Consider the following 17,847-nt stretch of genomic DNA (forward strand, 5'->3'; position numbering starts at 1 on the left):
AAAAATTCACCAACGGAGTTATCCCGAAAATTCGATTCTGCAATATTATAGCGTCCCCCCAAAGCTTTATACCCACCTACCCCTTGAATTACACTCGGTGCAGCAGCGGCGGCAGCTCGGCGAAGGCGAGGATAGACGCGACGGAGGTTTCGGGGGGAGGTGAAAATAGGGGTAAGTCGGGGTTTTAGGGTGATTCTATCGCGCACACCGACTACGCAGATATCGTCTATATACTTGGTTCAATGACCACCGCCCTATTCCCGGCTAGGGGTCCTCGAGCAACCCCCGACCGGTTCCGAACCGAGCCGAATTATTCCGAGCGGCGACAAAAAGGGAAGAGAAAAATCGGGGGGCGCCGCTCCAGCCTGGCAAATAGTTCTGTCAAGTCCAGGGGTAGAAGCTGACGGCCCCGCTTGTCTGCTCCTTCTTTCGCTAGTTTCATTTCTTTCATTTTAGTTCCGTTCTGTTCAAGATTGATTCGATTGATTCGATTGATTGATTAATTGATTTGTTCATTCAAATTGATTAAACTCGCGTCGTCGTATAATAGTAGATATATATGTATATATATATAGATATATATTAATATCACAGTATATACATCTATATATACTATATATATATATATGTGTGTAATATATATATATACATATAGCTATATATAGATATAATTGTATAGCGATAAACATATATATATATATACGTATAATATATATATACAAACGCGTGCAATTCTTCCTTCGAGTTGATTGAATTTTACGAACGCATCTCAGGTATGTGTATAGTAATATTTATTTCTTTTACATTATTGTTGTTATTATTACTATTATTACCATCGTTATTATTGATATTATACTTGTAAAATTTTTCTTTCTTCTTCTCGATGTATACTTTCTTCTCTCAATCTTCGTATATTATTTTTATCCCCGTTTCGATGGTTCTTTACGATCGAGGATCTTTAGTCGTAATCCGTATTTGATTCACTTTATTTTTTAGACCTCTCATGCAGAATTGCCGATTTTCTTTATAGTCTCGTTTAGTTAGTTCACTAGTTATTGACAGTGAAATAAGAGAACAGTGAAAATGGTGGACAGTAGATGAAAATCCTTTCCACTGTGTTTGTAAGAATAATTCGAAAAGCGGATTTTCCGTTTCGTGTATCTACTTATAGCCACCTGTGAATCTTAATCTCATGTTTTCTTGAGACCCTCGCCGCGGACGCATGTTATATTATACATATATGTTTCATCGATCGTAGTACTGCATGCAATACATACGAATCGGGGGAAAACAATGAAAACGTTCGCACGGTAAAGAAATTATTAACGGGAGAAGAAAAGTGTCGAAATGGAGAAGAAGTATTTCAGTAAAATGGTAAAAGAGAGAAAACGACAACGTTGCGAACGCGCAATCCCGCCGCGCGATCGATCCTACAATTTTCACGACACATTGTGATTCGATATTTTTTCTATTTCTGTTGCTGTTGGTTTTCGTCGAGTTCTTCTCAATCAAATTCGTTCTTCATGGTCCTCAATCTTAATCCGTACGTCAATATGTTCATATGACAATTCGTACACCATCATGCATTAACAAAGTACCATACGTATTACATACATCTATTGAGTAATGAAAACCAGGATATAGCAGGGGTAGAGAATAGCGTGACTTTTGGTGCTAGTTTTTTCTAAATTTTGAATATTGCATAGTGTTCCCGATTGAGATGATCACGGGGCCGATTGAAAATTAATTCGAAGATATATATGAAGGGAAATTAATGAAGAATTGAGAATAGGAAAAATATAATCGAGGAGAAGTCACCTGATTGTTTGTTATTATAGTACATATTTCACATTGATCAACAATTATTTACATAATAACGGTAATTTTACATCCATATATACGTATCATAACGTGTATAATAGGTACATTATACACAAATACGGTCTAGAAAAAATGACACAATTATTTGTAAACAGTAAGTTCATTACAGATGTAAAAAAAATTCGATGTTGTCTTAGATATAAATTAATGTATTAAACATTTTAACAAACGTATATTGTAGGTATAAACATTAACCGTGATTGATGCGAAAGGAGCGAAATGCGAATATAGGGTGTATAACAATGCTGAAAGTGTCGTAAAACCTTTATACATGATATAATAAATTTAGCGCGCGGAATCGCGTAGGTAAAATGGAGTCGCACGCAGCGACTATCTTCTCGGTGGTTTGCTGTACCGCTGCGGGGAGCGGTTTGATATTTTACACTTGTTCTTTCCCATGGCCAGCTCGAGTCCACCCCTAGTTAGCTGGTTGAAATCGACGATAGTTAGTCGCGGTTCTGTCGGCGGGATAGTAGAACCGACGACTGGAGCCCCGGGGCTTCGAAATCTCGCATAGCGAGGCATCCCTCCTGCACCCGTCGTCGTTCCTGGGCCGGCGTTCATCCTGGTACCACTCATCGATCTGTACCGCGTACGGGACAAAGCTTGAGCGACCTCCTCGCGCAGATACCTGAACAGTAAATACGAGTCGAGGAATTAACCCCGAGGACCAACTTCTACCCGATTTCCCAAATAGCTTAAAGGTAACCGCCAAATTAGTGTAATAGGTTATGTTCGCGGTCGGGGTTCACCTTCGAACATCCAAGGCGCTCGATTTTTCATTATGCTGAAGCTAGCCGCCGATTCACGGAAGCTTCTTGGTGTGCGTTCCGAAATTTGCTGGTAGCGCTAAAAACTCCCTAGGACAAAGGCACGGCAACAGAGCTAAAAAATCGTTGACAGCAATGAGAGCTAATATTGGAACGCACCCTTATACACACATTGATTTGAGTTTGAGTCAAGTCAGAAAGAACTTTTTTTGAATCGGCGGTTCGCTATCCGCGACTAGCTTTGGGAATATCAATCATTCCCTAGTGAATTTTTCGTTTTATCTAATAAAAATCTGCTCGTAACCGTCAAATCGTTTCTCAGCATTTTCGACACAATCTGATCAAGCCTGTGAACCAATACAAATTGAACTGTTGCAAACAAACTTCAACCACTAATCCTGGTTCGAAAACCGTTTCATCGTGTTTGCCGACTCGTACAATAACTCTCTGCACATAGGTAGATGGTCAAAATCGTGAATTGAACGGTTGGTTGAGTCGAGTTCTACTTGCAACCACGTTCACCTGTATGAGATTAGAACTGACAGCGTAGTAAATTTTTCACCGAACCGATAAACAGGCGGGGCTCTATGATTCGCTTATGAGAGCAGAACTGACAGCCAAAGCAGAACGCGGCTTTCACGTCATCACGGCACGTATGAGCTTGAGGATTCTTCAAACTGATTGACTCTCGATGTTAAAGCCACCTGTTGTATATGAACCGATCGATAATTCCCAATTTGCTTGCGATTGATTAATCGGCTTTCTCATCACGCGATTCTCACCTAGACGATCACACCTCTAATCAACCCTCGTGCGATTCCCATGCAGCCTGCGTTTTATTACCCTCTCTCCCCCCAAAATCCATACTCTGGATCACTTAATTCGGCAACTATAATATAAAATAAGATAATAATATTCAACGTTCCGTAAGTAAATAAGAAATTCATGTGGATGCCGGTGATTTGGTACCAGTTGCTTCCGTCTCCTGAAAAATCGTCAATCTATAACTACCGAATACCGTACTCGTGGATGCTTGCGAGGTGTAAAGGTGCCGTAGTCCTCGCAGTCCTTGGACGGGGCTCTCTGGGAACACGGTGTCTCTGTCTGGACTGACGACCGCGTTTATTCGATGGTTGATCAGGTAATCCAGAGGGAATTAGTCCGGTCAGCTTGTAGTATTCGAGAAAAGCACGGCCCAAATTGCGCCCTACTCTGTAGTCTGCCGTTATGTGACCATCATTAAAGTTAAGGATCTCCAAACGATGCTATGAGGCGTGTTCAAGTGAGTAAATTACCCGTGAAACACTTGGTTCAAATGGATATCAATGCCGGTTAAACCAACGGCCCAAAAGGATACATCCTTCTTCTGTATAGGGCAAAATTCCGGGACTTCCCTTCCTGCAGTAGCCATACATTGAAACTTGAATCGTATAACTGTTCACACGGTCGCTTAGTATTGAGCAGAGGTAACGTCGCGCGGTGCCTGATTTACCGGAATCCTGGTTGTACATGGTGTTTGATGATTCGTAGTCTTCGGCGTGTTGGGCCAACAGTTTTGGGAGAACCGTGTGTCGTTCGTACCTACGAGGCTAGCAGCCATAAATTAATTTACAGTCATTTGGAAGAGGTTTTTTGTACAAAGGTTAGGTGTTTTGGTCTCAATCTGAGTGACACCCGAAAACTTACCTGTAAACATCGTCGTACGTGTTTCCATAGACGAAAATCCCAGTAGCATTAGTGTGTGCGTGTAAATCAAGAACGAGATCCAAAGGTGCCATGGGATTTTTATCCAAACTCTCCAGTACCCCTCGGGTCGCCGCAAGACTCGGATGAGTCCAGTCCGATATTCTATTCCAAGATCTGTTCAGGTCCATTCCCATCACCGAGGATCTGGAGATTTTTAAATAGTTGGCAACATTGACATGCGAGCACATATACAGTACTTCATTTATCGCACCTGTAGTTCCCAAGGAATACCCCGTCCGGGTTTAACATTGGGATGATCTTAAAGACGACGTAGTCTCTCAGAACTCTTGCAATCGGATGATTGCTGACAAGAAAGTCCAGAAGCCCTTGGCAAACGAAAGACGCTGGGGATTCCCCGGGATGTGCTCTGGCCATGATAGCAACAACTTTTCTCTGGTTTTCGGTAGCTGTTGCTATGGATATAAGTTCTACTTTTCGTTTCTGAATCGACAAGGTCAGAGTTTCCCTTTTCACGACAGAGGCGTTTGTACACTTTGTACAAAGGTTCTCCAGGTGATTCAAGTAGCGTGTGTAAGAGTACGGATAGGTCAGTACAAACTGATAAACGTCATCCTCTCGGTCGAAGGCGAAGGCTATGCTTAAAATATGATGATTCTGGTGCTGCGCTGACTTGTAATAAAACACTTGCCTCTTTGGTATTCGCTGCCACTTCGGTCTGCTGGAACTCTTGACCAGTGGTGTCATTCCTACGCTGAAGAGATTCTTGGACTTTGAAATATTCACTATGTTGAATATCACCCTTTGATCACTCCTCACGTTGTCTACAGTAAAATTGAACCAGAGTCGAAGACGTGGACTGCACGTATCTGGACGTATAAACAAGTCGTATTCGAACTCTGAGATCAGATCGACTCTCCCCAAATTTCCTGTCTCAAAAGATGCATCGAAGCAGAGATGTCCTCGTTTGGCTTTTCCACTGTGGCCTGGCGGTCGAATGATCAGCCTGTTCACATTACCGAGACCACCTTCGGCATCGCTGTCATCACTATCTAAAAGAGCAAGAGGAAAATGTTAGTAAAAAACAGGTTGGAAAGAAATTGTCACGGAAATCATAGGGGAAAAAAACTCCAACCGGCTCTTCCAAACAGGCTTGTATGCTCAAGAGGATCTCGACCCTCCATCGGTACGGGATTAACTGACGATTACTAACTAGAAACAAGCTAATAGTGCGGAAGACGATTGGCGAGAAACTAAAGCGAGGGCGGGATCCGAAACGAGTCGGCATTATACCTGCGTGCTTCCAATCTAAAAGTCACTTTGCACGGCCAGTTACCCACACTCTATTTTCACACACGAGCTAGACATTGAAGGAATTCCGTGATCACGAAAACCCACCAGCTTAACTTCCATTACCTATTCCTTGCCTAAGGTTAATCAAATCGTAATGCCACACACGAGAGCTACAGGGCCGACGAATTTACAACTCTAACGTGCAAAGCTTTTCTTTTCTTGATTAATTCAAATAATTTTATCGGACTTTGGAACACTCCGGAATCATAGCAGTGGTGGCATGATTTCTGCAACGAGGTTTCAAGATAGGATGCCTGATAAGATCTGCTTGCGGTTTATAAGATTTCATGAAAAGCCGCTCGAAGTGGACGTTTCGTAAAAAGACGAATAACTGTGTGCAGGGTCATTATAGGCCATTCAATGGTACGACTTCCGCAGGTCATGTTCTGAACCATTCTCGAAACGTTTAACGATTCGATAGTCTTTGAGCAGGCCCTGCTTTTGCACAGTGGAAACTGTTGTGTATATTGATAAGGCCTCGCGTGACCGAAGTCAGAGTAAAGCCGTGTTTTACATCAGGTAGATGGACACTTGGAAGATTGCATTCAGCGGTGCGAACACGCACACGTCAAGAGGTCAGAGGTGAATAAAAAGAGGTATCAGGTGGCAGTTGAAAATCGGTTAGCAGCACATACCTGTATCAGCTTCCGACATATTGACGGTACTGTGGCTTTTAGACAACTGAAATTTGCGGTGGAGAAGCTTACAGAAGTTGGTAGTTGGAGACACTTTTGGATACCGCGGCTGTTTCCTTGGTTTTGTTGAATCGATAAACGCGATACATGCAATGCTAAACGTTTTGCTTATCTTTCTCCAAACACCATGTGGCACAGAGGACTCGATATGTTAAGTACATTCGGATGAGTAAATTTTAATACGTAGTATTTAACACCAAGCTGCGTTACTAGACGCACACTGTATACTTGGAAAGAAATGGAGAGCCAGAATAATTGCTGTTATAATACCGTTGGTTTTATTTCCTCTTGAGAATTCTCTGTCTAAATATTGTATTCTCCGCAACTCTTGGATTCATATAATAATCCTGAATTAACTGACATTAAATGGAGATCAGCGGACATTTGAAGGAAATGGAGTAAAACTGCCGAAGGATTCTATCTAACAAAAAGAGGGTTCACATATTTTGTCTCAATTTAAACTATGTGTAGGTTGGTCTTTCCAATAGTAGTCTCAGCAATCAAGGACTTTTAGAGTTGAGAAAACGGGGTGTTGTCATTGCGCCAAGCGATTCGTGGGAATGCATGGATCTAATTCGGAATAGCCACGAAAATGGTTGGAGAGGTTGATTCATCGAAGGTTTAGTAAAAGGATCAGCCAGCTACGTATTATGATTCAGAATTTTTATTCAAATATGCAAAGCATTTCCTTGAGAGAGAACATGTCTGCAGGCAATTTCACTCGCCACGTTTCCATCACTACAACTACATACTGTCTCATTAGGTGTTCTGCTGAAGAACTTTATCGATCAGCTAACGAGTAGCGACAGCGTTATTGGATTATTCCTGAGCCGTATAACTTTGTGAATGGAGAACGACTGCCTCGAACGTAAGTCATTTGCCCTTCTGAACCTCACAGGTGTTGCTTCAGAACTGTTCAAAGACTTCTCGATTTGCCTGTGCAAATTGGCTTAAGCTTTACGGCGGGAAATGTTGTTGGGGCTTTTCGCGCAGCATGATTATGTGACTGAGATTAAGTGCCGGGAAATTACGTGATTGTGTTTTAGAAACCGGTTTATTATCCCGTTTCAATGTCATTTTCGAATGACTTATCGTTGGGACCTTCAAATCCAGACGTAAACCCAGTTGAAGAAAATTAATTGCGTGTTGATCAATCTACAGCACGTTGATTCAAGTGTATATATAAGCTACAAGTTACGAACACTTGTCGATTCACATGAAATTTTACGTCGGGTACAAAGATGATTGAACGAACTAATTTCACTCGAGCAGACGCTGATTACATCAAGTAATTTCCTCTGTTAGTCTTGGGTACAAATCTATTTCAGTGCAACCGCTTCGTTATCCTATAAGGTCAAAAGCTCAACGGTATAAGTATACATAAATCCCAGCGTAGCCGCCATTTTGTTCACCGTCGCGTATAAGGACCGTCAGCTATGAAAGCGTAGTGGCGAAAATAAAGAACTGAAAAGTCGAAATGAGAATAAATGTAAATTTGAAATTCAAAGTCGTGGTATTCGTAAATGTAAGTCAATTAAAAGGGCGTTTCATCGACGCCATTTTGTGTGAAGATATTCAGAGTTTTGCTCGGATTTCCCAGGCGTGAAGGTGAAACTAGTGTGTCTCGAATGAGTTTCAACCTCGTTAGCAATTGTATTTTATCGATACGAGTTTTTACAAGAAAAGTTGTATACATGTTACGAGTTTTCTCCATCGTACAATGGCCTTAAGGTTACCAGCTACCCCTCCATCGAGGGCTGCACACGCGCAAGCGCACGCGACACCGTCGCGGTACAGTGAGAGGGCAAAACCCGTGAGAGAATGAATGACTGAGAGCACCAAACCCAGAAATCGATATTCGCTACCAAGAGCTTGTGCCCAGCCGTCTCCCATGGACGGCTGCCTCTGCCTCCGCCTCTGCCCCATCCACGGCTCCCGTTTGCAATCTCTACTGCAGTGCAGGCGCAGAGACCATCTTCTGCAACGATTCGAAAATCCGTAGACGAGGTGTGAATCCACAATCGGCCACCACCTCTGCTATTTGATACCAACAATGGATGTAATTACGAGGCACAAAGTCGTAACGAGCGCCATATTAAAAACGAATTACGCCGCGGGGTTGAAAAAGTCTCGGTTTGCATGTCTGGGCAATATACATTTATTTCCAACTTTCGCGTGATTCGATCGATACAATCACTGAATAAAAATTCATCATTCCTCGAACCCTTGGGCCTTCCAGTTGAGCCTCTGTCCATTCAGGTGGCCAGCAATTCTCTGAAAGTGGCTAAGCGACCTTGAGGAGAATTTCTTGGCTCAGGGAATCCCCGCGACAATTCAATAATATTCGTTTCCTGGAGGGGCGTCCGCGCTCACCTCGCCCATACGGTTCCTCCAGAATCCCGGGAAAGTTCAGGAAGTAGAAAACGCCCTCCAGCCATCGCCGGCAGCTCTACCCCTACCTCCACCATGCTCAACGCCAAGCCGTCCGGTCTTCGAGAGCGCCGAGAGCCTTGCCGTTTCACGGACTTCCTCCCTCGGGGACTCCAGGCGATGGCCATGCGTCGGCGGTCTGGCGATGAACTGCAAGGCTCGCTTCGTCCGTCCGCCGCTAAGAGCGCGGCTGAGGCGATTCTTGGCCAATCGGAGCGGGAGTTCGTACAGAGTGGGAGCTCGAACCCAGCCAACTCGTCAGTTTAGTTACCGCACCACAAGGCATTGCGTTGTAGACACAGTTACCCGCAATATTATTATCTTACTTATCTTAATTCATTAAATATTCGTTCTTATAATTATACATTTTGTATATAAAATATTTATTCCAATTGTCGCTAATTCAGTTACATCATCATTACAATTATAATTACTGTGTGTAGACATATTTTCATTACATACATTGATTCAAAAAAAAAAAAAAAAATTCTCTCTCTTTTTCGATTTTCTTTTCGAATCTGTAATATCTTTTTCGCGAACAATTGCCCGAAGAAGTTTAAAAAAATTACACCACAGAATTTGAATCGCGGATATTTTTCACTTCGTTCATATTCCGCGTCGAATTAATTTTATCTATCTTTCATTGCCATTTCCTTTAGATAAGAAATAATATATATATCCATACAATACACCGGGCTTTTAGCAAATATACGCACGATAGTGCCGCAATAATACACGCACGTGTTAACGCGTGAATTGCCGGCTGCACGCGTTGAGAAATATTTTCAACCGTAATAAGATTTTATCCTCGCTTTTAGATACCATCAGTTATTTGATATTAGAATAGTTTGGATAGCTGAGAATTAGAATATCGGCGGGAAATATTTTGAAAAATCAAAGTGGGTTACTTTGATCCTTGTTCGAAGCCGGGACCCGGGCAAATCGTAGCAAAACTGTTTAATTGATTAAACCTTTACTCGCGGGTAACATTATACAATTTACAAACCTTGTTCGTGTTATTCAAATTACGCGCCAATTTAGATAAATTGTTAACTTTTTGTTAATACTATCAAATTAAATACGACCAGTCATTTTATCGCCGTAACAAACCACTGTAACACGATTTACTACCTACTCTGTTACAACTATTAAAAAAAAAGCAATTAAACCTACGTTCTGTTCTACTACGCTAAACATCATTCTTCAACCACTGATTTTCAACTTTAACTACTGGTACGTTAATTTGTTCCTTTACTTTGTGTTCTGTGTCTATGATATTAATCATATAATATATAGTTAATATCGAATGTTTTTGTTTAATTTATGATGCATACAAGTTTGCCACGTGCGTATCTTCCGTATATAAATACATTAGGTATTTTCAAATGACTGCAAAGTGTCTACGCTTATAGATTGATACGTTACCAGATTTATAGATCTGCAGGTCAAAACTGCAAGATTTGAACAACCGTGGCCATCTTGGATCGCACGAAACTTCGCCCCGTTTCGCGCGGTTTCTGTATAACGAATAATCAATTTGGCATAAAACAAAATTTCTTAAAAACAGAAACAACGTGCAATCGTTCGTTCGTCTGAAGTGAATTTTACTGTGAATTGAAAATCTCGTGTAAGATTCGTTCACATATTCAAATTATAGTACCAACACGAGCGATGTACTCCATTATTATCGGTTACCTCCGGTTTTGTCCGAACGGTACCAAACGTAATTTTCTAACGCCAGTGCGTTGCCAAGCGTCAAAAATCAACCCCCGTCTCCCACCCCCCCCCCCCATCCTCCCCTGAAAAAGGGGGGTACACAGTGTACTATATCATCAGAAATAGGGAGTAGTTCCTAACGAGAGAAAACGCCGGCGGCTCGTATTGATCGTGAACCGGATGGAAGGGCGCGCGTGCGCTGCCCCCACACACATCGAGAGGCCAGCCAGAGCTGCTCCTATCCTTCGTCCGAGGGACAGAGAAGCGGGCACTGCACAGCCCGAGAAAAGGATAGGGTCGAGACTCGGGGGATGTTGTCAGTGGCGTGGTAACAGTGGGGTGGTGAACCCCTCCCTCTCCCACCTCCCCCCCCCCTCCTTCGCCCCTCGAGCACGCAGACAATGGTTATATGCAGCGATGGTTGATGTCCCGGCGGGAACGGGAACCGAGCGCCGCGCCGCCGCCGCCGCCGCCGCGGCCACGATCGCCATATTTTTTCACTTTTTGCACTCACGAGTTACGCTGCCCTTGCTTGACTTAACCCCCTTATCTCCCCCCCCCCCCCCCCGCCCCCCCCAGCCAGGCCGCTGATCAGAAAAGGCGGAAGCAAAGCCAGTCGAAATTAGACCAAGTTGCGTAAGGGGGCCGCTAATGCATTGTCGATGAACCGTGAAGTCTGCGTAGGCTTGTTTTCACAAGATACACCGTAAACCAAGGAGTAATCGGTATGGCATAGATACGACTCACTTTTATGTGCAGACCGACGGATCGGTTCTCCCTACTATTTGTGTCACTGCTTAAGTGTGTCGTGAGCTTAATATCGTACGTCTTCTTAGTTCTCTGGGTTCAGGTAATTGACTACTACCTGCAGTCTGTTTAATTCTCTTACTTCTGCGGTTGTTTAAAATTTGTTATCCATATTCTCTTCAAGATAATTCGAGATCCTCTTCGTCCAATCATTGTTTCACGTAACATCGTTTTCTAATAAGCCGTACAGTCTAAGATTACCCCTGATTGTTGGGACAAGGATAAATGAACCCTTTAGGTAGCTGCAGTATACAGTGTTACAATGAATGGTCGAAACTATCTGGCAGTGCAACTTGATTTGCGACTCAAGAAAGTCCGTGGCTGCGGTTTACTCCTGTCAAAAAATGAATGCCGAGCACGTGTGGTCCGAAAGTGAATCGGCTTGCACGTGGTCTTATACCCTCTCAGTCGCACGCATTCCTCTGCTGTTCCATTGAAAAAGGAGGTAAAAACGGAATAAATAGTTTTCGTATATAGCACCATGAATTCTTCGTTGTAATTCTTTTCTGTATATACCGGGTGAAACTATAGTAATAACAGGAGGAGAATACATTGATAAAAGGAAGACGAAGAGAACGAAGATGTTACACAACTATATAACGTTTATAGTTCATCTGTTCCATCAGTATGCTTGCATGTATACTTAAACTTAAACTTCATGTGGGAATCGGAAATTTTGAATCAGGAGGGAAAAGTGACTTTAGTCGCGGGCTATTAATAGAGATTCGGTAATAATTTTCGTCGGCGCGATGCTCTCTTGTGCCTTGGTGCACAAGACGATCAGGTATCATCGGAAATTCTCCCAACTATGATCATTCGATATCCAGATTTCCGTTCGACTTGAACCGTATAATGCAGCATGTTACAGAGGTGTTTCAAATCGATATATGTATATGAACCGCGGAGCATAGATTGTCGGTAATGCGGTGTCTCCAGGTTTTATAACTTTCATGAGCTTTGGCACGGTATATATATATCTATATTTATAGCATATTTATACGACGACGTATTTATAAATTTCGGTCGAGATAGTTAGCGGTCTCGCGGGCCGTTGTTCGAATTCGTACATTATACAGAGGCGTTCATGCCTGCACACGAATAATAAGTACTGCAGGTAGTGGAAATTCAAATATCGAATTTACGATCACTGCGAACCCCAACTGCAGCGTAAAAACTATAACCTCGAGTGTTCCCCTTGCGAAAAAAACCTCTTCCACACCCCGACCACGTCACAGGTTATAAATCACTAGTCACTTTTTTAAATATATTCCGCGATCGTGGAACACTGCTGCAGAGATAGATGCCTATCTAACTTGGGTTAGTTACCAACCCCGCACCCAACGTTCCTGGGTATATATAAGGTTATAGGGACTATATATGATCTTTGTCGCGATCTATAATTACACAACGGACGAGTAAATTGTTGAGAAACGTATGAGAAAATACTCCCTCGTTTATTTATAGCCAATGTTTATACCGGGGTATGCGAACGTAACACGTGAGTATAACTTGGCCAGTCGTAATCTCCTCAACTTCGGGCGTGTGTATGAAGGTGTCGGAACGGGGAAAGAATGGAATCACTGAGCATTGCGAATGTGCTTAATTTTTTTCATCCCAATCGATTTTCCGCTTCTTTTTATAGCAAGATAACGGCCGCCCGAAAATCATTCGCGCTTAAATACGCGGAACAAGATGATCCTATTTCAAATTCAAAATAAACGGATTCGAAAAGATGATAAACAGTTCTACCCGACAGTGAGTCGTCGTATCATCCAATATATCGCGGGGAATGAAAACGGCGGTGCACACACCCACACTGCCTGAAAGGCACCGAGTCGTACAGATGGTACCGCAGCCAAGCCGGGAGGGGTGGCTCGATCGCTGGGGGGCTAAAAGTTGTCAGAGAGGGTAGAATAAGTAAGAGCCAAGCCCACTCGGCATACCTAGAAGAGCAAAGCAGATAGGGCTTGGCCAGTGATATGTTGGTTACGTCCGGTGGCGATGCTAACTAAATGGGGTTGAAATCCGTGCGAGAATTCGGTTTTTGCTGCTACCGCTCATTTTTCCCCCGCATCAAAACTGCATTCTTTAAAAATATAATAAAACCGACTAACGACGAAATTACGTTCGTTAAGCGAATGGCATCGAAGGGACAATATCATGTCGTAGTTTTGCGTTTACGATGCCGAGATCACATCTACGTCGGCAATGCAGCGTCCTACGAATGTGTTCGCGAGTCCGTGTCGCGTCGCAGCGGGCACGGCATGCCTCGTGAACGTCGGCGGTCGCGAGGGAGGGGGGGGGGGGGGGACAGGAGGGGTGAATTGCCGGGGTGGTTGCCGGCCGGCGAATCAATCCGGAGATGCCCGAATCCTGTCGAAGTTCTCGCGAGCGTTTTGCGAGGTGGGACAGGCGACGCGAGCAGCGGAGCTGGCAGCTAGTATCCAGGCAGCTTCCGCCCGTTACGTGTCGCGGTTATTTCTTTCCCTTTAGTATAGTTGCATATCGGTTTTTTCTTTAGCGCGTTCTTAACGCCGGGATAGCCGAGCGAGGCGCTGATATTATTATTCAGGCTGGAGACGGAGATCTGATACTGTAAAACCATCGTTTTGTATTGCCTGCAGTCGGGAATAATAAATAGAGTATTTAAACCATATTTAATACAAGAATAAATACACGCGCTTAACCAGAACGTGTAAACACAGTTCGACGACTATAATATACATGTAATATTCGTCACGAGAGAGTTTTGAGAGCCAAAAAAAAGAATTCGTCGTTAAATAATAAATACATACACACACTTGTAATTTACACATATATTTATACGTATAATATATTATACACTTGTATAGTGTAACACAAACAAGAAAGTAGTAATCATCGTTTACTGAAAAAATATATATATATATATACATATAGATACAAATAATATATCGAATTGTTTGTACACCTATATCGTACAAACTGTAAAAAAAAACTTTTGATATTACCTTCATTCACATGTCATCTATGGATGATACCTGCAATCCACCACCACCCCGACGCAGTACATAGTGATTGACGGACGTGCCGATGTTGAATCATAAATGCTGATCACGGGTGAAAATCGCTGTTGTTACTATTATTATTATTATTACTATTATTTTTCATTACTATTGATTTTCAATTTTATTTCGGGTGGTGGTGCAAGGACGTAGTATACTGTTGTTATACTACCACCATTTAAATATTACTTCTACTATTATTATTATTATTACGACTCTACCGACCGCCGTAAAATATTAGTCAGTCAAAAATAAACAAAAAGCCGCGCGCGTATTAAATTAAATCACACATAATACATATACATATATATATGTGTATATTAGACTCGCAACCTGTAAATAATATTTAAGCGAATCAATAAAAAAAAAAAAAGAAAAACAAAGTTAAACCCCAAAGTACACTGTAAACAAAAAATAATAAAAGAGTTTGTAAATCGAGGAAATAAAAAGCACAGTGCCGTAAGCAGTTGGAGAAAAGCTGTGGTAGACAGGATCAACCGGCGAGGCTGCTACACAAGTGCATTCCATACATACAGACTAACGTCAAGAAGGTAAGCTAGATAGTTGCAGCGTCCCGGGTCTCTTCGGCCGGCTAGCGCGTACCCTTCCATGTACACACAACAAACGGAGAAAAAAAAATAGAGAGAAGGCTCGAAATCGTCCGGGGAAATCCCCCCGCTACGTGCCGTATGCGATGCAAAAGAGTACGAGAGAGAGGGACGTAGACAGGCACGTGCGGCGGCACCCCAGGCACGGGCTAACGTCCCCGCGACGCTGCTTTGCTGCTGCACGTTGCTGCGCTGCGTGCGGGAAACGCGGGGTGGTGCCGTCTGTCTCTCTCCTGTATGCGTGCGCCCATCTATACTATCGCGCATAGTTCATATCCTCGACGAAACGGCGCGTTAGCCGTGAACCTCGCCGCTCTCACTCTGCGCTCTGCGCCTAGGGGGTAGGCCGCTCGCTCGTTTTACGTTCGCATCTACGTGCACCTCGACGGATATACGTATATCAGCGACTTCGTCGTCGTCGTCGTCGCGTCGTCAGCAGGGGCGGAAGGGGCGGATCGGGTGAGGCCCGTATTGATCCGGCGGTGGGCGCCACGCGATTTTCGTGATCCCCGTCGCCATGGCCACCTGGTCACAGCGGAAGATCGTATCTACGTTACAGGAAACGCGCGTGAAATACTGCACTCTGCACTCTTTCCTTCTTTCTTCACTCCGCACCCTAATTGTACGTTGGAATTAGTCTTTTTTTTCTTTTTTTCTCCTTACCACCTTCGTTATTACCTTCGCGTGCGACATTTTGTCGAGTTTTCGGTCTAGTCACACACTTTGCACGGGGTTGTTGGGTTACTTAAAATTCTCAACATCGTTGTTCTTTGATAACATTCGGCTCTACTCTTCGTCCTCATATATACTCGAATAATTAGTTTATGATAGATTCAATTCTTTCTTATCCGGTGCAAGGTTTTTTTTCGATGTATGATAACGTAGGGTGCGACTAACATAAGCCAAACAGACAAAACAAATACCCTTATCATAGGTATAGTTACTGTTTATACTCCCCTCTTGGTCGAGTTTCTTCTCTTTCTTTACTTTCTTTTTTCCGTGCTCGAAGAAAAACAAAACAAAAAGAAAAAAAAAACAACACCTCGTATACTCTCGCATCTTCATTTACACCCGTGACTTCTCACCTTGGTTGGATACTTACCCGTCGTTACACCCGAACCCTATATGTGTTTCACTTGTAATAAGACCGTTGTGTTTGTTGTTTATCAGCGAAGGTCGTCGATGGTCGTTCGTCGTACCGCGTTACAGGCAGAGATAGAGAGAGAAAACTACGTGTAACTTATTTCTAGCCTTGTTCTCAGTCCTGAGGGTAGAAGATCGATGAACATATACCTTAAATTCTAACAATGAGAGAGTATGTACATACATACCTGTAGTTGTGTCTCTTCTTCGAAGGTTGGTAGCCGGTGTTTTTCGTCCTTCGTTACACACACACACACACACACACACACGTAATTCACTGCTCCAACGGTGTAGAATAATATCTGAAATACGTTAATACGTACAGTACACGTAACTCTTGACGAGTAACACTTATATGTCTGGATTACACGTGTGGTGTTATAAAGCGAGGGGCTGGCGGCTTGCATATACGTATATAGCGTAGTACGTTGGTGGCGTCGGGTCCGTTTCCTGGAAAATGCGCAAAATAGATATTGCGTGCTTCTTATTCTTGGGTATACACAGGCATGTGTGTAACACACTGACGCACCCGCCTCTCAACCGACATCCATGCCACCCGTACTCCTCGTTGCGCTATTTCAATCCAACGGAATCTTGGTTATTAGAAGAAATTATGTATTTATATTATACTTTGCGCACAAGGCTTGTAATTTGTTCAACAACGAGAATGAAATACTGAACAATTACACCCATTGCAAGAATCAGCAAGCATACACTGCTCGAGTTTACCGTGCAGTTGGAAGATTTTTTATCCACGTACGTACACGGAAAATTAGTAAAGTGAGAAAAGAAACATGGACGCTGGATCGAATGAGAGCTTCTTTACGTCTTTCGAAAATGCTGTGAATGTCAGACAACCTTGAATTTGAACCCAGAAGTAGAAAAAAAAAACATATGAACGTGAGAGATATTTTTGAAAAATAGTCGGTGAAAAATGTATAATAACTTCAAGTGACGTAGTCCGGTTAGACAACGCTCATGTAATTCTACGCATACGTATGTGGGGTACGTACATGTGCAACATACGATTAATACGCACGTGTTTTAATAATACCTATATACGACTATAGTCGTGCAGACAACGGCGAAACACGAGGGCAGCAAGTAATCGGCTCGATTAAAAATTCCACGAGGGCTGTTTCACCGGGGAAGTCGGGTCGCCCTTCTCTAGTTTTTCTTTCCCTGTCCCTTCCCCTTTTTCGCTGCATATGCATATATAGCGTACATACGTTATACACATATGCATAGAAGACTAGCAGCTGATGCCTGTGAAAACTTTCGACGCGGAAAGAAAGATGGGGAAAAGTTTTGGTGAAACGAAAAATGAAAAATAAAAATGATAAAAAAATAAAGAAAAAAAAAACACTGTAAAGAAAACAGAAACGAGTATGAAACAAAGAGAACGCGTTCGTACGTCTGTACAACACAAAGATGGAAAACGGGAAAAGAATATCATGCAGATATCAAGGGGTGACCGGGGGGAGAATAAGCTTGGCGACGGGGTTAACGGAAAAAAATTGGACACGGGAATGACGTGTGATGTACATATACATATGTGTATACGTCATGCAAAGAATGACGCGTGCTTCGCACTGACAACACTGCGTGTGGCGGGAGGGTGGAAAGAAAAGAAGTGACGTACAGTCATATATACATACACACACCTATATATACTATATATATATATATATAGACG

General features: G+C 42.9%; 2 protein-coding genes across 18 annotated transcripts in view; one reads left to right on the plus strand and one right to left on the minus strand.

Moving 5' to 3' along the window:
* Positions 1–633: 633 nt before the first annotated feature.
* Positions 634–17,847, plus strand: part of LOC107225136 (ELAV-like protein 2) — a 38,855-nt gene continuing 21,641 nt past the window's right edge. For 3 of the 17 annotated variants that reach the window (XM_046741451.1, XM_046741446.1, XM_046741453.1), the window contains exon 1: positions 9,027–10,066. The gene's annotated coding sequence lies outside the window, so the exon portion shown is untranslated. Of the gene's footprint in view, positions 774–8,332; positions 10,067–13,791; positions 14,952–17,847 lie in introns of those variants that run through there. The other 14 variants (XM_046741442.1, XM_046741448.1, XM_046741457.1 and 11 more) reach the window with 14 other exon arrangements.
* Positions 1,964–6,425, minus strand: LOC107225133 (cytosolic carboxypeptidase 6). The gene is made up of 6 exons (XM_046741440.1): positions 6,344–6,425; positions 4,609–5,407; positions 4,338–4,541; positions 4,009–4,232; positions 3,663–3,870; positions 1,964–2,512 (listed from the first exon to the last, which is right to left on the minus strand). The coding sequence occupies exons 1-6, from the start codon at positions 6,360–6,362 to the stop codon at positions 2,212–2,214; spliced, it is 1,755 nt and encodes a 584-aa protein (XP_046597396.1). The 5' UTR covers positions 6,363–6,425; the 3' UTR covers positions 1,964–2,211.

The sequence above is a fragment of the Neodiprion lecontei genome, chromosome 5 (assembly GCF_021901455.1).
Source record: "Neodiprion lecontei isolate iyNeoLeco1 chromosome 5, iyNeoLeco1.1, whole genome shotgun sequence".
NCBI lineage: Eukaryota > Metazoa > Arthropoda > Insecta > Hymenoptera > Diprionidae > Neodiprion > Neodiprion lecontei.